Raw genomic sequence first — 21,864 nt, forward strand, 5'->3', positions numbered from 1 at the left:
GGCTCACAATCTCCTTTCCCTTCCTCCCCCACAACAGACACCCTGCGAGGTAGATGAAGATATTGGATTTATATCCCGCCCTCCACTCTGAAGAGTCTCAGAGCGGCTCACAATCTCCTTTCCCTTCCTCCCCCACAACAGACACCCTGTGAGGTAGATGAAGATATTGGATTTATATCCCGCCCTCCACTCCGAAGAGTCTCAGAGCGGCTCACAATCTCCTTTCCCTTCCTCCCCCACAAGAGACACCCTGTGAGGTGGGTGGGGCTGGAGAGGGCTCTCCCAGCAGCTGCCCTTTCAAGGACAACCTCTACCAGAGCTATGGCTGACCCAAGGCCATTCCAGCAGCTGCAGGTGGAGGAGTGAGGAATCAAACCCGGTTCTCCCAGATAAGAGTCCGCACACTTAACCACTACACCAAACTGGCTCTCCAGCATGGTAGGCCCATGATTTTCCTAGCAAATTTGGATCGAACTCTTTCGATATCTGACTTAAAGGCACTAATCCAGGTTGGAATACCATACAATAACTGAGCGATTTCTTTGGCCTTACAGATTTTTAAAACCTCTGGAACAAACTGGTTGCCTCTAGTAAAGGAAATCCGGGAAATAGCTGATGCAGCAATGGCCGCTAAGTTAACTGCAGATTTACGGTGACATGACCAGGACATATTGTAACTAAAATGGAGACGTAGATATTTAAAATGCCTGACCTGTTCTATTTCTTTCCCGTCAAATAGCCGTTTGTGGATTTTACAAGACTTGGCCAAAACCAGAATCTTAGTTTTCTTCATAATTCAGATGCAGTTTGTTTTCTTGAAAAAAAAAAAAGAGACGTCTATTCAACATTCGTCTAAGCCCAACCCTCGTACGAGAAAGGAGTACCGCGTCATCCGCGTATGGCAAGATGGGCACGCGCATCAAGCCCAATTTTGGGGGGTAGCAATCTACTTCTGTTAGTACAAATCATTGAGAAATAGACTGAATAAAAAAGGAGCAAGCATGCATCCTTGTTCAACTCCTTTATTGAAGGGAAGTTTAGGTGTCAGTTCCCCAGTAGTTGAGGTTTTGATTTGGCAAGTGGTGGAGGAATGTAGAGTTATGATTAGTTTGAGAAGTCTCTTATCACTGCCCAGTTGATAGAGTTTAATCCATGGTCGCTCTCTATCTACAGAGTTGAATCCCTTTTAAGGTCCAAAAAAGCTGCATAAAGTTTGGAATTCCTAGGGGTCGTATATTTGTCAGCCATGTGTGCTAGAGTGATACAATGATCTACAGTAGATTTACCCTTAGTAAACCCAATTTGTTCAGGGCTTAAGATTCTTTGCTGGGACATCCAAGAAGTTAATTTAGTTAATAGATGCTTGGCATATAGTTTGCCTACAATGGAAAGAAGGCTGATTGGCCTGTAATTAGAAGGAATTGTACAGTCACCTTTCTTGTAGATCGGGACTACAATTGTATTTCGCCAAGCATCAGGAATAAGGCCCGTTTAATTAATCATGGTAAAAAGGGAAGCAAGAGAGACAGACCACCATTCTGGATCTAACTTTTAAGATAAGTCCTTATCATAAAAATCACATGGCTTAAAGGTACAATCTTGGTTTTGCTGAAACAAGTCAGAGAAATATTGAAACCATCATGTGCAGGCTTTAGCCCAAAACTTCTTAGAATTGTTTAGAATAGTGGCTTGGTATAGTTGATCCCACTGATTGTGCAAATACTCTATTTTTTAATTTGTCATGCTCTCCCTTAGCTGTTTTTTTACCTGGAAGTACTCTAAAAGAAAAGAGGGGTTGTTCGATTCGGAATTGGCTATAAATATTATGTAATTGAATTTTTAATACTTTGCAGTCTTCAGTGAACCAAGAGTTAATGCCCCTATTTGCTCTTCTTAGTGGAATGATTTATACTGAGTGAAAGTATAGTGGAAAGTTTTATACTGAGTGACTGAGAAAAAGTCACTCAGTATACTCAGTGACTGAGAAAAAGTCACTCACTGAGTGACTGAGTGGAAAGTTTTATACTGAGTGACTGAGAAAAATGGGAAATCAAAAGTATTGTAAGCTGAGATCTTTGGTGTGGGATCCATGCTATCAATTAGAGAGACTCTAAGATCAGAAAAAGATCTCAGCTGAGATGCCACCTGCATAGAATGGTCGTTCCATACAATTTAAAGTAAGATTTCTGGTGCAGAGGTCAGAGAAACTGGTGGATGGAAACGGGCAGCAAAAAAGCTGGTTCTGAGTGTTAGGATCAGAGGCGGGTGGTCACTAATAACAAAATCCCCAATCTCAAAGCTCAAAACGCAAGATTCCAAGAGAGGAGGACCCTAGAAAGTAATCAATTACGCGACATCCTGTTATAGAAACAAAAGTGAATTCGCTGGCTTTAGGGAAACAGGTAAATCCATTCAGCCATACTCTATTGAACTGAAGGCAAAATTTAGTGAGATGTAGGCCAGACAAATCTCTGAGGGAAAAAAGAGGGGAAAGGGTGTCATTCTGGTTGACTTCAAGAGGTCTGAAAATTATCAGGTGGTCCCTGCCTATTCTTGCATTAAAATCCCCGGCCAGAATAATTTCAGCAGAGGGAAATTTCTGTTCTAATGTTCCCATAAAAATAGACAAATGTTCCCAATGTTGTGAAAGGGCATGGCTATCTAGGGAAGGGGACACATATAGATTAACAATAATCAAAATGGAGTTTCAAAATTCAGTTTGACAGCTTGTTCTGAATAAGTATCCGATGGTAACATAGTAGCTATATATATATTTATATATATATATATATATTTGGCCGCTGTGTGACACAGAATGTTGGACTGGATGGGCCATTGGCCTGATCTAACATGCCTTCTCTTATGTTCTTAGCTCTACAGTTTAATGATAAGGAAATGAAAATAGACAGCCCAACTTGAAAACAACCTTTAGGTTTGACTCTATAGGCTGGGAGACAGAAGGAACTGAATCCTTCTAATTGGATCACATTGTGAGACCACGTTTCCTGCAAAAGTATATAAAAACTTCTCAAATGACTAAGAAAATCCACGTCATTAACCTTACTCCTCCATCCTGCAATGTTCCAGGAAATTATTTTTAATGTCATTGGAGGAGGAGTAATTGAAAGTCAGTTTGCTGCGGAAAGTTGGTCAAGAGAGTTGTTCGTATCATGGAATACACAGCCGTTGGCTGAACCACTCTGAAGGTCGGAGATTGTCTCTTGCAGGTTTTGCTGAGTTACTTTAAACCCCTCGCAAGGGGGGGAATTATTAGTCTCCAAGATAGCAGTGTGTATCTCAGCCTGAGTTGAAAGACGAATGATCCTCTCAGGGGCTTGTTGGGGGTCTTTAACAGTGTCTGCTGGGGATGATGGTGTAACGGGCGAGTGGCTTGTAACATCCGAAATGTTCCTTCGCAGGCAGGCTGCCATTGTTTCCAGTCTATCAATCACCGCTGCCATTTCAGATACAGGGAGCCCACTAAAGAGGTTCCGGACCTCTTGATCAAAAGCTTCTTGATCCGAAGGATCGATATCCATGAGTTGGGTCTCAGGAAACAGCAGCAACTTCTTACGGACGACGTTGGGATTAGCTGGAAAGTTCCCAGTTGTGCCTACAGGAATGAGTGGCACAATATTTGCATTGTGAAAGACCCGGGTAGGAAAAATCCCTTTTGACTTTAGGTAAGCTTTCCCCTTAAAAATTAAGTTAGGTAAGGTTGAACTGTGAAATGATAAAAGGACCCTTTGAGTTGGAAATAGGCTGTGTAGCAATTCTACCGACCTTAAGTCCACAATTCCGGTTTGGGAGCCAAATAAATTACGTAAGTGTCTCCTGATCAGGATAGGGGTCTTCCACGATAGGAGCGCTCCTCTGAATTGACAAACAGTCAAGCAAACTGAATAAGGCTGCCGAGTCAGCTGCCATGTGTCTTGGGTTGTTTGCTTGGGTTGTCGATGATAAAAACTGAGTGACCTCAAATCTGCAATAGCTTGACGATCGAGATCATGCTTAAGATGATTCAAGCTCGGTGTCTGTGGAGGTGAGGGCTTATCAGCTGAATTGTTTTTACAGCTGGCATCCTTGTCTCTGACTAAACTTGATAGTGACTCGACAACGTTCTCAAGTTTTGAATGTAGGGAATTTAGTCTTCCGTAGATAAAGTCCATTGATTTAGCCACCAAGAGGAGCAAGTCTGCAGAGGTTTGGTTGACCAGAGAAGCTGCCTCGGGGTCAGGAGCTTCATTATCGCTGTTAATTAATCCACTGCTGGGTGTTACAGGTGGTAAATCAAAGTAGATACTCTTAGAAAGGTCAACGGTGTCCTCTCCTAGCAAGGAAAAGCGGTTGGAAAGAGGTATTTGGAAGGCATCTGCTGATTCTGGGGTAGCTGTGGAAAAAAAGTCCTCGATCTTAATTTGTTTCGAATCAGGAAGAAGATTCATCACCCTCCCTCTTCCTTTTGTGGGGCTGCATTTTATCTATTTCTTCACTTAATTTCAACCTTCAGTTAGATTCACAGTTCAAATTAAGAGACTCCAAAAAAAAAAAAACTGTCTTGGAGGGACAACGTAAGACTTTGTAAAACTTTATAAAACATCAGCTGTAGTTGGTTACCTGCAGCAGCTTGAGTCAGAAAGCGAAAGCAGAAGCTTATTAACTGATTAAACAGCCAGAGCTTGAGAAAGACGAAACAGCTGCACCAAAAATTAAAAGCGAGGTGATAAGACTATTTAAAAACAAGTCCTTCTATCAAGGCAAGATAAAAGTCAGAAGATTGAAAACAACTTAGCGTTTTTAGGAGCGAAGAAACAAGCGTCTGCAGTTTCGTCTCCTTAATGTGTGAAACAGCGTGGCCAAATTACCACGTATATACTCATGGCCTGTAGTGCAACAATATGGGACACAAATAGCAGCGACTGTAAACTTAATATTGCAAACTAACATTCCATTACGTTCTAAAGCAATTTTGTTAAGACTTCTGGAAATGGCCTGAGACTGAAATACAGAAGGAGATAATTTTTATTTTATTGTTTATTGCAAAATCTATGTCGGCTAACAAATGGAAAGATTTAAACCCACAACTAACGAAGCCAGAATGACCCCCAGATTTATGGCAATTCACACCTACGACATCTATCTGCTTTTCATCACCCTCCACTGTTGTTACAGCTCAGTTAACTATACTAACAAACACACAAGCAAAAAAAAAAAAACAGCAAAAGAGTACTGGAAGATGATACAACAAGAAATCTCCAAAATTCTGGGTTACGATTTCAAGAAAACTGCAGAGACTTTTTTGCTTGGATTACAATTAGAAAAATTTCCAAAGGAAGACAGGACTTTAATTTGGTACTTGCTCTCAGCTGCTAGGACATTGTATGCGCAGCTGTGGAAACAAGAAAAAATACCAGAGAAATGGGACTGGATTATGAAAGTATTATCGTGGAGTGAGATGGACAAACTAATTAAAGGGCTGGAACACCTTCCCTATGAAGAAAGGTTGAAACGCTTAGGGCTCTTTAGCTTGGAGAAACGTCGACTGAGGGGTGACATGATAGAAGTTTACAAGATAATGCATGGGATGGAGAAAGTAGAGAAAGAAGTACTTTTCTCCCTTTCTCACAATACAAGAACTCGTGGGCATTCGATGAAATTGCTGAGCAGACAGGTTAAAACGGATAAAAGGAAGTACTTCTTCACCCAAAGGGTGATTAACATGTGGAATTCACTGCCACAGGAGGTGGTGGCGTCCACAAGCATAGCCACCTTCAAGAAGGGGTTAGATAAAAATATGGAGCAGAGGTCCATCAGTGGCTATTAGCCACAGTGTGTGTGTGTATGTGTATATATATATATATATATATTTGGCCGCTGTGTGACACAGAATGTTGGACTGGATGGGCCATTGGCCTGATCTAACATGGCTTCTCTTATGTTCTTATGTTCTTAATTAGAACTCTATGATTTAGATATATTTAAAAAGGAGTGGAAGAAATTTAAAGGATATATGGAGAAAGAGTGGAATGTAAAAAGACATTGGACAATTTTTTAGTATTAATGAGAAAAAATTTTTTATTGAACTTTGATCGGTTAGTAGTACCTTTAGTATTGAACTTAAATCTATAACTTCGGGGAAGTCAATATTGGAGGGAGGGGGGATTGAAATACCATATGGGTTAGTACAGAAAATTTATAATTAAGTTTTGTAACCATATGTTATCAATAAATTGTTAAAACACAAACACACACAGACTCCAATTTGGGATTCTTTTAGAAGAAGAAGAAGATATTGGATTTATATCCCGCCCTCCACTCCGAAGAGTCTCAGAGCGGCTCACAATCTCCTTTACCTTCCTCCCCCACAACAAACACCCTGTGAGGTGGGTGGGGCTGGAGAGGACACTCACAACAGCTGCCCATTCAAGGACAATCTCTGCCAGAGCTATGGCTGACCCAAGGCCATGCTAGCAGGTGCAAGTGGAGGAGTGGGGAATTAAACCCGGTTCTCCCAGATAAGAGTCTGCACACTTAACCACTACACCAAACTGGCCAATGTTTTTAATCTGCTGAAAACATTCCCACGACTCTACATACCAACTCACTGCCCACTTTCTCTATATTTAAAGATGGCTTGCCATTCCAATTTTGTCTGATGAAGTCTGCTTAGAGCACACGAAAGCTAATATTCTGAATTAAGCTTAGTTGATCTAAAAGGTGCAAACTGTCTACTGCTATGTTCAAACGGAAAGATAGAAAGATGCCATTCCTTTATAATTGGAAGATACCAATTTGGGATTACTTTATTCTCAGCAAATTAGCAGATTCTACATTAAATGTGTCACCAGAACCTTACGAGAAAAAGGTTAACGGAACAATGGTTTCCTATAATCTCTTACTTGACATAAGAAGAAATACTGCCTAGAAATTCCTTTTATGAGTGTATGATATATTTTAAAGTAAGTCATAAATTCTAGTCTTGTGCCCTTTGTGTGAACATAAAGAATTCCTGTAATGTTGATATAACATCAATAAAAGTTGTTGTTGGGAAAAAGAAAATCACCCTCCAGCAAGATTTCCCAACCTCTTTCAGCTTGTAGCCATCTCTGGGAATTCTGACATCCACAAGAGGAAGCCCAAATGCAGGAGATAAGAGCGGGAAATTAAAGAAAAAACACTGGGAAAGAGGAGAGAGAGAATAAAAACCAACTCTATGATTCTATCCTGCTTTCCACTATTATCTTATCCAAATTTTTTTTACGTTTATGAGACACATGCATTTTATTGTTTTGGTATGTTGCCTTTCGCCTGTTCTGTCGTGTTTTGTAACACTGATTTTAGAAGAAGAGCCAGTTTGGTGTAGTGGTTAAGTGTGCGGACTCTTATCTGGGAGAACCGGGTTTGATTCCCCACTCCTCCACTTGCACCTGCTGGCATGGCCTTGGGTCAGCCATAGCTTTGACAGAGGTTGTCCTTGAAAGGGCAGCTGCTGTGAGAGCCCTCTCCAGCCCCACCCACCTCACAGGGTGTCTGTTGTGGGGGAGGAAGGTAAAGGAGATTGTGAGCCGCTCTGAGACTCTTCGGAGTGGAGGGCGGGATATAAATCCAGTATCTTCTATCTTCTTCTTCTTAAAGAAGATATTGGATTTATTTCCGAAGAGTCTTAGAGCGGCTCACAATCTCCTTTACCTTCCTCCCCCACAACAGACACCCTGTGAGGTAGATGAAGATATTGGATTTATATCCCGCCCTCCACTCCGAAGAGTCTCAGAGGGGCTCACAATCTCCTTTACCTTCCTTCCCCACAACAGACACCCTGTGAGGTAGATGAAGATATTGGATTTATATCCCGCCCTCCACTCCGAAGAGTCTCAGAGCGGCTCACAATCTCCTTTACCTTCTCCCCCCACAACAGACACCCTGTGAGGTAGATGAAGATATTGGATTTATATCCCGCCCTCCACTCCGAAGAGTCTCAGAGTAGCGCACAATCTCCTTTCCCTTCCTCCCCCACAACAGACACCCTGTGAGGTGGGTGGGGCTGGAGAGGGCTCTCACAGCAGCTGCCCTTTCAAGGACAACCTCTGCCAGAGCTATGGCTAATCCAAGGCCATTCCAGCAGGTGCAAGTGTAGGAGTGGGGAATCAAACCCCATTCCCCCAGATAAGAGTCCGCACACTTCACCACTACACCAAACTGGCTCTTCATATGAACATATGAAGCTGCCTTATACTGAATCAGACCCTCAGTCCATCAAAGTCAGTATTGTCTACTCAGACCGGCAGCGGCTCTCTCCAGGGTCTTCCAGGTTCCTTTGCCCTGTTGTGATGTATCGGTTTTATGTTCAAGACCTTTGGTCATACGAATTTAATAATAAAGGAAACGTACCCAGTATGGCGCAACAGTTTGAATATCAAACGAAGGCTGAAGAGACCTGGGTTCTCATCCCCAGTCAGCCAGGAAGTTAATGAACAAGAGCCCTGCAGGATCAGACCAGTGAGGGTCCATCTAGTCCAGCCTCCTGTCTCACACAGTGGCCAGCCAGTTCCTCTGGAGGGCCAACAACAGGGCAGAGAGGCTGAGGCCTTCCCCTGATCATAGAAACATAGAGATGGAAGGGACCTCCAGGGGCATCTAGTCCAACCCCCTGCACAATGCAGGAAACTCACAAACGCCGCCCCCCCCCCAAAATTCACAAGATCCACACCGCTGTCAGATGGCCATCTAGCCTCTGTTGAAAAACCTCCAAGGAAGGAGAGCCCACCACCTCCTGAGGAAGTCTGTTCCATGAAGGAACCACTCTAACAGTCAGGAAGTTCTTCCTCATGTTGAGCCGGAAACTCTTTTGATTTACGGTAATTTCAACCCATTGGTTCTGGTCCCAAATTCTGGGGCCACCGATGTTGCCTCCTGGCTCCGGGATTCAACAGTTTACTGACTCTGAAAGGTCCCTCTAGTTATCATGGCTTATCCTCCACGAATCTGTCTAATGAGATCTCATTTTAATGTCTGTGGCCATCACCACATCCTCTGGCAGTGAATCCCACATTTTAACCGCTCTCTCTGTGAAGCAGTATTTCCTTTTGCCCGGCCTGAATCTCCTACCCACGCGCTACGCTGGATGGCCTCAAGCTTTAGTCTTTGCGGAGAGGGAGAAAAAGATTCTTCGTCGTCTCTCTCCGCCCCAGGATTACTGGGTGATCTGGGCCAGCCGCTCTGTCCACCTTCTCTCTCTCCCTGGCAGGGCTGGAATCCTAGCAGGAGCTCCTTTGCATATTAGGCCACACACCCCAGATGTAGCCAATCCTCCGAGAGCTTACAAAAAAGAGCCTTGTAAGCTCCTGGAAGATTGGCTACATCATGGGGGTGTGGCTTAATATGCAAAGGAGCTCCTGCTAGGATTCCAGCCCCGCTCCCTGGGGATGCTGGCAGGTTAACTGTGGAGGCCGGGAAGACCCTGCTGCTGCCCCCAAAACCTTGGAGGAAGGGCGAGAAGGAAATGTGAGAGATTAGAGATGGCCGGAAGGCCTGCCAGTTGCTCCGAGGTGGGGGTGGGTGGCTGGGCTTCCTCGGCAAAGATCACCCCCTCCCCCAAGCCGGGACTTTCTTTCAGCAGCGGCCCTCAACCAAGTCTTCAAGGACCAGCAAGAGGCGGGCGAGGCTGGCAACTGTTGCCAGCCCGGATCGCAGCTCCTCCTCGCCCTAACGCGGTACTCAATCAGCAGCCCCGCGGGCAGGTGAAGGATTCCACCTCTCTTCCAAGGCACGGACGCTGCCCGTCACGACGACCCGCCAAGCGGCTATCATGCAAGCAGCTGTCGGGCTGCCCCTTTAAGGGAGAGGCACGGCCGTGTGAACGGAGGACTTGGAGCGTTATGAACTTTTTATTTCAGTTGTATGCAGGGGTGGAATCCGAGCAGGAGCTCCTTTGCATGTTAGGCTCCACCCCCCCCCCCCCCCGATGTAGCCAATCCTCCAAGAGCTTAACAAGGCTCTTTTCAGAAAGAAAGCCAAAGAAGCCCGCCTCACCTGACAGCGGCTTGCTCTCTTTCCTGGGCACGAAGGGCTCCTGGTGGACCACGGTGCTGGGATGGGCCTTGAAAGAGGCGGCTTCCTTCTGCAGCTTCAGCTCCTCCTTGATCTGTTCGGGGGGAAGGGGGGGGGAGAAAGAGTGAGGGAAGCAAACAAAAGCCCCCCCCCCCGCACACACACACCAGGGACACAGAGCAGTGAGGTCTAAGGCCTTCAGACAGGCGTTTCCAGGCTGAAAAGATCTGTGTTTAAAAGAAAGGGACCGTCTCTCCCCATGTGAGCCCCAGAGAGTACTAAGGTCGGCGGGAAAAAACTGGTTGACAATCCCTGGGCCGAAGGAGGCCAAACTGAAGACCACCTGAGAACAGGCCTTTTTTGTTGGTAGCTCCACACTGGTGGAATCAACTTCCGGATGAAGTGCGGGCCCTGCGGAGTCTTGATCAATTCCGCAGGGCCTGCAAGACCGCTCTTTTTAAGATGGCCTTCGCGTAAATATGGAGTTAAGTTAGATCCGCTGTTGATGTTTCCGCCACTAAATTTACTGAAGGTTTGAGATGTAGCACCATAAATGTTAATTTATAATAGCCATGTTGGTTTTACATGTTGGTTTTTATTAATGTGTTATTTATTGAATTGTATGAATGTTTTGTTGTATATCGATTTACATGTTGTGAGCCGCCCTGAGCCTGCTTTGGCGGGGAGGGCGGGATATAAATTAAATGTATTATTATTATTATAGTGCCACAAGTGAAGGCTTTTGTGGAGACGATGGTCCCTGTTAGTGCCGTACAAGAATCTTATATCTATCATTAAAATTTGCGAAACGTCTTGTTGAAAAAGAACTGGAAACTGGGCGGTGCAGAAGTCGACGACCTGTCCAGGGGATTTTCAAGCAACATTTGGAAATTTGTATTTCATTGAAGAAAATTTCACTGAAGAAATCACTACGGGAAGACGACGTTCTCATGTCGGACTTTTTCCGTATCTATCTGCTCTGACTTTATTAGGGACTTGTGTTTCTTTGTGTTTATGCTCAATAATACATTTGTTAGTTAATTGCCACTATAACCCTGCGGTTGTGTTTTGGACTTATCGAGTAAATTATGGGCTGCCCCTTTAAGGGAGAGGTACGGCAGTGTGAACGGAGGACTTGGAGCGTTATGAACTTTTTATTTCAGTTGTACACAGGGGTGGAATTCGAGCAGGAGCTCCTTTGCATATTAGGCTCCACCCCCCCCCCCCCCGATGTAGCCAATCCTCTGAGAGCTTAACAAGGCTCTTTCCTGAAAGATCTTGGAAGATTGGCTATGTGACAGAACCGGCCCGATTCTGCCTTCAGACCCGGTCCCGTCAACTCCCTATTGAGTCGCCAACTCCTGGAGGGAGCTATTTCTCCTCCGGCCACTTGGGCTCGCTCACAACCTCCTCCTTTGAGCGCCAGTTGAGGACTGCTTCTCTTCCTGCCTAACTCACATACCAAGAACAAAAGAACTTCCTGCCGCTCTAGGAGGCTTTCCCCCTGGAGCTATTGGTTTGGCTCTGGAAGGGAGGGGGGAATGAAAGGAGGGCTAGGCCCCAAAGCCTGCTTAGCAGTTTCATGTTCCCTCCCAACTAAGATGGCGTTTCTCCACAGGCTACATCAGGGAGGGTGGTTCTACGTATGCAGAGAATTATACGAGATATAACTGCAATTTAGTGAAGACAGATGATGAAAACTGAGAGTGTATTGCATATTTAGCATACTAACATTCAAGTGTATTTTGCAATGCTTTTTTATTTTTGGTTTTTCTCAACCGAACACTGTGGTTTCCAAAGCGTTGCTAAGACTCCAGGCGGGACCTGGGGATCTCCCGGAATTCCAGCTCATCTCCTGACTACAGAGATCACTTCCCCAAGAGAAAATGAATGTTTTGGAGGGCGGGCTCTATGACATTGGACCCACGCAGGCTCCACCCCCAAATCTCCAGGAGTCTCCCAATCAGGAGCTGGCAACCGAACCTCCCCCATCCCCTGCCAGAGGAGATTTACAGCTGTGCTGCAACAGTGTGATTCAGAAAGCAGCTCAGGGTAGCGGGTTAGGGGCTGTAAAATGCACCACTGTAGAATCCTAGGGTTGGAAGGGACTCCCCAGGGTCATCTAGTCCAACCCCCTGTAATATGCAGGAAATTCACAAATACCACCCCCCCCCGGAAGAAGAATTGCAGATTTATACCCCCGCCCTTTCCCTGAATCAGTCTCAGAGCAGCCTACAATCTCCTATGTCTTCTCCCCCCACAGCAGACACCCTGAGAGGTGGGGGGGGGGCTGAGAGAGCTCTCACAGCAGCTGCCCTTTCAAGGACAACCTCTGCCAGAGCTATGGCTGACCCAAGGCCATTCCAGCAGGTGCGAGTGGAGGAGTGGGGAATCAAACCCGGTTCTCCCAGATAAGAGTCCGCACACTTCACCACTATCCCAAACAGGCTCTCAAGTTCCGGAGCTTCCAAAGGCAAGCCCAGTCCGGCCATCTGAACCCAGGGCTCTACTGCTTTCGCGGCACTCTCTCACCTGCTGCTGCCAGAGCTCCTGCTTCATTGCCCCTCGCTGGTCGATCTGCAGCTGGAAGGGCTCAAGCTTGGTGGGGCTCTTCACCTTCTTCTCCGGCAAGCTGACGTGGTCAAACTGAGGTATGGGGTGGGCTCGGAATTTCGGCACCTGCCAAGGGGAGGAAAGAAAGACACGGGGCGGGGCTAAGCGGCGCCGAAGACTTCAAGCCTGGGGATTGAACCTGGGACCTTCTGCTTACCAAGCAGATGCTCTATCACTGAGCCACCATCCCACCCCTGCTCTCCAGGGTCTCAAGCAGAGGTTTTTCATGCCTACTTGCCTGGACCCTTTTTTTTTTATGGAGATGCCAGGGATTGAACCTGGGACCTTCTGCTTACCAAGCAGAGGCTCTACCACTGAGCCACCATCCCTCCCCCAAGGGTTAAAGAAGACATTTGCTTAAGGGCCAACGAAAAGAGACCGAGTTCTTGTTTTTAATTTCTAAGCAATGGAAAAGCTGTAATCAAATTTTAAAAAGTATATGTGTTGTAGAGAAAATTGGAAAACTTTTATGCCCCTCCCCATTTTTTTCATTTTTCTTATCTCTTCCTTCCCCCCCCTTTTTTGTTTTTTGGTCTTCATGTTTTATTTTGTTGATGTTGTATAGGGCTTTGTTTTGCTTTTCTTTTTCCCCCTGCGTGTTTCCTGGTTTTTATTCATCTAATAAAAATAACACCTCCGAGGGAAAAAAAAAAGGCGACTGAAGGTAATTCTCTGTTTATTCTATGGGGGGCTCTTACACGGAGCAAGTATGACCCGCCCTGGTTTTAAGCTAAGAAAATCTGCTGGCCAACAGAAGAAACCACAGCTAGAGAAAAACAGGTTTCCTACCTGTAACTGATGATCTTCTTCGTGGTCATCTATGCAGTCAACCACAGCTAGAGAACTATGGAACTGCCCTCCCAAAGAGAAGGCAAGCTGGGACTGGCAAAAAAGCAAACCGATTCGGAGGACCCTGGAACTCCGATGTCGAATCACCAGCCGCTCTCCCCAGGTATTTTAGCATCGGCAAGCACAGTCTTTCCTAGAAGCTGGGCCACCAATGCAAGCTGCATAAAGCAACAGTGCCAACACCAAAGCTATTACACACAGGCTTCTGCAGCCCAGCCAGTTCTCACGTTATCGTGGCCCGTTGCACTGTGCGTCTGCGTGAGGATCCACCCCTTTTGAGCTGCGGGCTACGTCGTCCCACTTAGCCCGCAAGATGGCCCCATCCGCGAGAGAGCAGCCACCTCCTACCTCTTCTTTCTGAAGCTCCTCCATCTTCTTCTCTTTCTGGAGCAGCCTCTCTCTGTCGCGGGAGTCGAAGGAAAAGGGGCAGACTTCCACCTGCCTTGGCTCAAGGTGTTTGGGCTTGAAGGGGACCCCAAAGTGAGGCATCGGCTTGGCTTTGATCACCGGGACCGCCTCCTCTTCCTGGAAGAGACAAGAGACAGGAAGGAAGCACCTCAGGAGCACAGCCTCCCCCTCCCGCAAAAGCCACTCCATTTTTTGTTACTTCTTTTATACCCCACTCTTCTCCGCAGTGAGTACCCAGAGTGGCTTAACTTATTCGCCCCTTCTCTGTCTTATCTTCACAACAACCCTGTGAGGTAGGTTAAGGATGGTAGGTAGGAGAGCCAGTTTGGTGCAGCGGTTAAGTGTGTGGACTCTTATCTGAGAGAACCGGGTTTGATTCCCCACTCCTCCACTTGCAGCTGCTGGAATGGCCTTGGGTCAGCCAGAGCTCTCTTATCTGGGAGAACCGGGTTTGATTCCCCACTCCTCCACTTGCAGCTGCTGGAATGGCCTGGGGTCAGCCAGAGCTCTCTTATCTGGGAGAACCGGTTTGATTCCCCACTCCTCCACTTGCACCTGCTGGAATGGCCTTGGGTCAGGCAGAGCTCTCTTATCTGGGAGAACCGGGTTTGATTCCCCACTCCTCCACTTGCAGCTGCTGGAATGGCCTGGGGTCAGCCAGAGCTCTCTTATCTGGGAGAACCGGGTTTGATTCCCCCGCTCCTCCACTTGCAGCTGCTGGAATGGCCTGGGGTCAGCCAGAGCTCTCTTATCTGGGAGAACCGGGTTTGATTCCCCACTCCTCCACTTGCACCTGCTGGAATGGCCTTGGGTCAGGCAGAGCTCTCTTATCTGGGAGAACCGGGTTTGATTCCCCTCTCCTCCACTTGCAGCTGCTGGAATGGGCCTTGGGTCAGCCATGGCTCCTGCAGACTTGAAAGGGCAGCTTTTGTCAGAGCTCTCTCAGCCCCACCCAACTGCTGGAATGGCCTTGGGTCAGGCAGAGCTCTCTTATCTGGGAGAACCGGGTTCGATTCCCCACTCCTCCACTTGTACCTGCTGAATGGCCTTGGGTCAGCCATAGCTCTCTTATCTGGGAGAACTGGGTTCTATTCCCCACTCCTCCACTTGCACCTGCTGGAATGGGCCTTGGGTCAGCCATGGCTCTTGCAGACTTGTCCTTGAAAGGCAGCTTTTGTCAGAGCTCTCTCAGCCCCACCCGCCTCACAGGGTGTCTGTTGTGGGGAGAGAAGACAGAGGTGATTATAAGCCGCTCTGAGTCTCTGATTCAGAGAGAAGGGCGGGGTATAAATCTGCAATTCTTCTTCTTAAACTGAGTGTGTGTCCCTGGCTAGAAATGTGAAGGCCCGGGAAAAAAACTGGGAAAATTCGGGGGGAAAACGTTCCCCCCTCCCTCCGTTTTTTTCCTTGAAGCCTTTTTTTAATGAAGAATTGAAAAAAGAAAATAAATTATGGAATGTTTTATTTTAACGTGATGAATGGTTTTTTAATTTTTTTTCATTTGATAACCGTGGAGAGGAAATACGAATGATTGTTACTTCTGGATTTTTAATAATTGTTTTGTGGAGGGGTTTTTTTGGGTCCGTTCCACATAAACTAGTCAACAGCTCAGGAGGACCGTTGCTCCGTTTGTTACAATGACAAATAAATATTATTTAAAAAGGAAATCCTGTTTGTAATAATGGTTGGATACGCTCTATTTTTTAATATGCTAGCTGCGATCATTTCATGCCAAGTAAAACTGCCCATAGTCATATTTTACGTTCCTAAAGTAACAGAATGGCTTTCAATCTGGAAAAGAAAAAGGAAGTGCTAATGTATCATTTTTTTTTCTTTTAATTTTTTTCCGACAAATTTCCGTTTTTTCCTGCGGGGGGGAAAAAACAGAAAAAAAACCACCCCTGGGTTTTATCCCCGAGCTTCAAAATTTCTGGAAATTTTACATCTCTGTGCCTGGCCCAAGTTTAGTCAACTTCCGGGCACAGGGAAGAGTCAAATCCGGGCCTCTCAGACTCTAGCCTGACACTCAATTGCTACATCACTCTGGCAAATACAAAGGCAGGGGGTGGCTTGTTTGTTTTTTGGTAGAGATGTGAAAACCAAGGGTGAGAGAGAGACCGAGAGACACTGGGCGTTTTCGCACTGACCTTACTCCGGAGCGACGTCCCTCTTCACCGTACAGCGTCTGCGCGGATTTCGCACACGTTGCTCCGCAGAACCCGGAAGAGCCGCAAAGTCCCGCGGCTTTTGCGTCGCAAATGTAAACTGGTTTTTGGCGGTTTACATTTGCGACGCAAAAGCCGTGGGATTTTGCGGCTCTTCCGGGTTCCGCGGAGCAACGTGTGCGAAATCCGCGCAGACGCTGCGCGGTGAAGAGGGACGTCGCTCCGGAGTAAGGTCAGTGCGAAAACGCCCACAGACGTACAGCAAAACCCACCTCCCTCCCTCCAAACTTCTGAGAGAACTGGAACTGACCTAAGGTCACCCAGCAGCTGCATGTGAAGGAGTGGGGAAACTGTCCCTGGTTCTCCAGATTGGAGTCCACGGCTTCTTACAGCAAGGGTTTTCCTCACCCAAAACGTATAGCACGAAAAAGCGTCAGGACTTTTCCCATTAGCCAAGTAGACAAATTGGGGAAGTACTAGGGGAACTGTGATCTGCATCATTTTTGGCAAAAATTTGCTACGCGCTAAATAATAACAAACAAAAGGCTTCAGTGTTAGAAACAATTTGATACCCAAATATGCTGGCAGTCCGACATATAGCGGCAACACGTTTCTGACTAAATAATATACTTTATTGTGTTAACTACACAACAGGTTTTTAGAAGATGATGATATTGGATTTATATCCTGCCCTGTACTCTGAATCTCAGAGCGGCTCACAATCTCCTTTCCTTTCCTCCCCCACAACAGACACCCTGTGAGGTAGATGAAGATATCAGATTTATATCCGGCCTCCACTCCAAAGAGTCTCAGAGCAGCTCACAATCTCCTTTACCTTCCCACCCACAACAGACACCCTGTGAGGTAGATGAAAATATTGGATTTATATCCCGCCCTCCACTCCAAAGAGTCACAGAGCGGCTCACAATCTCCTTTCCCTTCCTCCCCCACAACAGACACCCTGTGAGGTAGGTGAAGATATTGGATTTATATCCCACACTCCACTCGGAAGAGTCTCAGAGCGGCTCACAATCTCCTTTCCCTTCCTCCCCCACAACAGACACCCTGTGAGGTAGATGAAGATATTGGATTTATATCCCGCCCTCCACTCCGAAGAGTCTCAGAGCGGCTCACAATCTCCTTTACCTTCCTCCCCCCCATAACAGACACCCTGTGAGGTAGATGAAGATATTGGATTTATATCCTGCCCTCCACTCCAAAGAGTCTCAGAGCGGCTCACAATCTCCTTTACCTTCCTCCCCCACAACAGATACCCTATGAGGTGGGTGGGGCTGAGAGAGCTCTGACAGAAGTTGCCCTTTCAAGGACAATTCAAGGACAACTCTTACCAAAGTTATGGCTGACCCAAGGCCATTCCAGCAGCTGCAAGGGGAGGAGTGGGGGAATCAAACCCACCTCTCCCACTACATCAAAATGGCTCTCTCAGGTGGCAAAAACGTAGAGCAATACAATACTGACGGGAGCAGCAGCTGCCGCCCAGAGAAATACTTACCTTCTCTTCTCCTTCTCCTCTTCTCTAGCCAGGGAACCGACTTTGTTCCTGAGGGCAAATGCTGGGGACTTGGGAACTGTGAGGGGAAGAGCCTTTTTCTCTGGGACACCCTGAGGAAAGAAAGCAGCAAGAGCTGCCAATTATCAGAAGAAGAAGTATTGCAGATTTATACCCCGCCCCCTTCACTCTATCAGAGTTTCAGAGCGCCTTACAATCTCCTAAACCTTCTCCCCCCACAACTGATACCCTGTGAGGCAGGTGGGGCTGAGAGAGCTCTGACAAAAGCTGCCCTTTCAAGGGACAACTCTGCCAGAGCTAGGGCTGACCCAAGGCCATGCTAGCAGCTGCAAGTGGAGGAGTGGGGAATCAAACCCGGTTCTCCCAGATAAGAGTTCGCACACTTAACCACTACACCAGACTGGCTCCCAGAGTATTCTGGAGCATATACCATCATGCCACTTGCAGAATAGAATTCACTGCCATAGGAGGTGGCAGCTACAAGAGGGGATTGGATAAGCATATGGAGCAGAGGTCCATCGGTGGCTATCAGCCACAAGATATAGACGGAACTCTGTCTCAGGTAGTGGTGCTTTTTTGGGGGGGGGGGCACAACAGAAGGCTTCTAGTGTCCTGGCCCCACTGATGGACCTCCTGATGGCACCTGGATTTTTTGGCCACTGTGTGACACAGAGTGTTGGACTGGATGGGTTATTGGCCTGATCCAACATGGCTTCTCTTATATTTTTAAAAGGAGCAGAGGGCTATCAGTGGCTCTTAGCCACAGCGTATTGTTGGAACTCTCTGTCTGGGGCAAGTGATGCTCTGTATTCTTGGTGCTGTGGGGGGGGGGGGCAAAATGGAGAGCTTCTAGTGTCCTGGCCCCACTGATGGACCTCCTGATGGCCCCTGGGTTTTGGCCACTGTGGGACACAGAGTGTTGGGCTGGATGGGCCATTGGCCTGATCCAACAGGGCTTCTCTGATGTTCTTATGTGACCCAGAGTGTTGGACTGGATGGGCCCTTGGCCTGATCCAACAGGGCTTCTCTTATGTTCTTATGTGACCCAGAGTGTTGGACTGGAGGGGCCACTAGCCTGATCCAACAGGGCTTCTCTTATGTTCTTATGTGACACAGAGTGTTGGGCTGGATGGGCCATTGGCCTGATCCAACAGGGCTTCTCTTATGTTCTTATCTCACACAGAGTGTTGGACTGGAGGGGCCACTGGCCTGATCCAACAGGGCTTCTCTTATGTTCTTATGTGACGCAGAGTGTTGGACTGGATGGGCCCTTGGCCTGATCCAACAGGGCTTCTCTTATGTTCTTATCTCACACAGAGTGTTGGACTGGAGGGGCCACTGGCCTGATCCAACAGGGCTTCTCTTATGTTCTTATGTGACACAGAGTGTTGGGCTGGATGGGCCATTGGCCTGATCCAACATGGCTACTCTGATGTTCTTATTAGCCTGTTAGATCTCACAATTAAGTCACATTAAATCAACACACCCTAGAACTTTAAAAAAAAACCTCTGATAGTTTCCTAAAGAAACCTCTAACTCAGCTCATGCACCCCTGCTTATCTTTCCCTTCAACCGCACCCCGCCCAGGGAATTTTTCATTCCGAGCTGCCGAAATCACGTTTCAGCCAGTCCCGGCTGAAAACCCGAACCCACACGAAAGCTTCCAAAGTTACCACAACTTCCTCCAGGATTTTGGTGGGACACGGCCTGGAATGGAACTCAAAGGGCTCCTCCTCCTGGGTCTTCTTGCTCTCGCGCTCCTGAATCCGCTTTTCGATCTCCAGCTCGAACCCGACGGCTTCGTGGGCTCTTTCACGGGGGGCTTCTTGGGCAAGATGGGCCCGGCCTGCAGGATCCGGGGGTTGAGCTCTTGAGCTTTGAACTTGTACCTGTTCAGCAAAGCCAGCAGACGGTCAGATTCTCCCCACCGACCCTAGCCAGGAAACAGTCGCCTTCCGACCCTTTATATGAAATTGTGATACTTAGTCGTTTGGGAGCCACTCTGACGCATCAACTGCGGTGCTCCGGAGCACCGTTTCCCAATGGAACACCTGCCCAACGTGTCAGGCACGGGGGGGGGGGGTGGCTCTTGCCAGGCCCAGGTGAGTGGTTAGATGGATTCACGAAGGGGAAAGTCTATCAGCAGCCACTATCCATGGTGACTAAAGGGAACAGCCACGTCCGGAGGCACAAAACCCCCGAATTCCAGCACCAGGAAGGGGACATCAGGCAAGGGCCTCAGCCTCTATATGCCCTGCTGTTGGTCTCCAGAGGAACTGGCTGGCCACTGTGTGAGACAGGTGGCTGGACTAAGAAGGACCTTCACTGGTCCAGCAGGGCTCTTCTGATGTTCTTAGGAAGACCTCGACCTCTGTGCCCTGTTGTTGGCCCTCCAGAGGAACTGGCTGGCCCCTGTGTGAGACAGGAGGCTGGACCAGAGGGACCCTCACTGGTCTGACCAAGCAGGGCTCTTCTGATGTTCTTATGAAGGCCTCAGCCTCTCTGCCCTGTTGTTGGTCCTCCAGAGGAACTGGTTGGCCACTGTGTGAGACAGGAGGCTGGACTAGAGGGACCCTCACTGGTCTGATCCAGCAGGGCTCTTTTGATAGCCTCAGCCTCTCTGCCCTGTTGTTGGTCCTCCAGAGGAACTGGTTGGCCACTGTGTGAGACAGGAAGCTGGACTGGATGGACCCTCCCTGGTCTGATCCAGCAGGGCTCTTCTGATGTTCTTATGAAAACCTCGGCCTCTCTGCCCTATTGTTGGCCTTCCAGAGGAACTGGTTGGCCACTGTGTGAGACGTTTCTGGGCCAGATGGAAGAAGGTGACTGCAGATTTATACCCTGCCCTTCTCTCTGAGTGGCTCACAATCTCCCGTATCTTCTCCCCCCACAACAGCTGACCTCCCATGACAACGGCACAGAAACCCGCTGCAGATCGAGAGCGCCGGCACGAGCAAGTTCGTGGCCCTCAAAGGGCCCCGCTAGCCTGATCCTTCCCCCTCAAAGTTTCCAGCCAGATGTTAACTGAAGCAGGATCACGCAAGCATAAACCGAACCTGTCACGAACCCAGCCCTTGTGTGCACCCCACCCCGAGGAGCCCCACTCACTGTTGGAGCGTTGCAAGCTCCTCCTCCTCCAGCTCGGCTGCGCTCTTGCAAGTGACGGGTCTCGAGCGATTCCTGGTTTCCAGGCGGGGAGTCTGGGGGTTGGTCACCGTGGCCTTCAGGGGCCTCCTTGGGGCTGCTGCACGGAAGGGGTGGGGGAGAGGCAGAATATCGGGGTCCTTAAATCCACACAAGCTTCAGAATATCTCTCTCTCTCTCACCTTCTCCCCCCCTCTCTCCCCTCTATCTATCTATCTATCTCTCCCTCTATCTCTCCCTCTATCTATCTCTCCCTCTATCTATCTATCTCTCCCTCTATCCATCTATCTCTCCCTCTATCCATCTATCTCTCCCTCTATCTCTCTATCTATCACCTCTCTATCATCTCTCTCTCTCACCTTCTCCCCCCCTCTCTCTCCCCCTCCCCCCCTCTGTAGCCACAGAGAGTTTCTGCCAGAGAGAGATCAAGTTGAGAATTTCATGTTGTACATTGGAATGAGATTGTTCTTAATATTTGCGAAGTTTGCTACGGAACGACTCCTGAGGAAACCGATCACTGAAACACTATCCCAAGCTAGCGGAAGTGTCGAGTGAGCAATCCTTTTGTTTTGGAACTCATTGTTCCCGGAGTAAACGAGATGGTTTCAAATTGGAATTTCACTCAGTATTTTTGCTGGACATTTTAGACGGACCTTAAGTGACCTTGCATTGACCTTCTTATGAATGAATGTTTTGGTGAAATTGCCCAGTTTTGCGATTATACAGCATCTTCAAGCTGTTTCCTTTGCATTTGAGAGTGCTTTCAGGAATTGCTGTTATTATTGATTTATGCTATTCCGTTTTGTTCTATGAAAACATGACAAGCAAATACTCCCCGTGTACAAAACAACATGCAAATGCAATTAAAGTGATTCCTTCTTTGCAACACAAAATTACAGTGGCAACAATATAAATTTACAGTGACAAAAATACCATCGTGAGCACACAACTTCGGCACTGTGCACAAAATAAATTATGCAGAATTCACTCAATACAATCCAACAATGATACCAGAACCGGTAAAATCTCATTTTGGATTAAGATAATCCTTTTTCTGGGACTGTCCTTTTTGTTTATAGGTGCAGTAGTTTGGTGGTGCCTTCAGTC

General features: G+C 47.4%; 1 protein-coding gene across 1 annotated transcript in view; it reads right to left on the bottom strand.

The window, feature by feature from the left end:
* The window catches only part of TPX2 (TPX2 microtubule nucleation factor), a 56,488-nt gene that overhangs the window by 7,314 nt on the left and 27,310 nt on the right, over positions 1 to 21,864 (bottom strand). The window contains 7 exon segments of the mRNA XM_060230541.1: positions 10,030 to 10,141; positions 12,580 to 12,726; positions 13,858 to 14,025; positions 17,592 to 17,705; positions 19,287 to 19,411; positions 19,414 to 19,502; positions 20,722 to 20,857. Coding sequence (XP_060086524.1) covers positions 10,030 to 10,141; positions 12,580 to 12,726; positions 13,858 to 14,025; positions 17,592 to 17,705; positions 19,287 to 19,411; positions 19,414 to 19,502; positions 20,722 to 20,857 — 891 coding nt within the window.

Source organism: Heteronotia binoei, chromosome 2 (assembly GCF_032191835.1).
Source record: "Heteronotia binoei isolate CCM8104 ecotype False Entrance Well chromosome 2, APGP_CSIRO_Hbin_v1, whole genome shotgun sequence".
Lineage (NCBI taxonomy): Eukaryota > Metazoa > Chordata > Lepidosauria > Squamata > Gekkonidae > Heteronotia > Heteronotia binoei.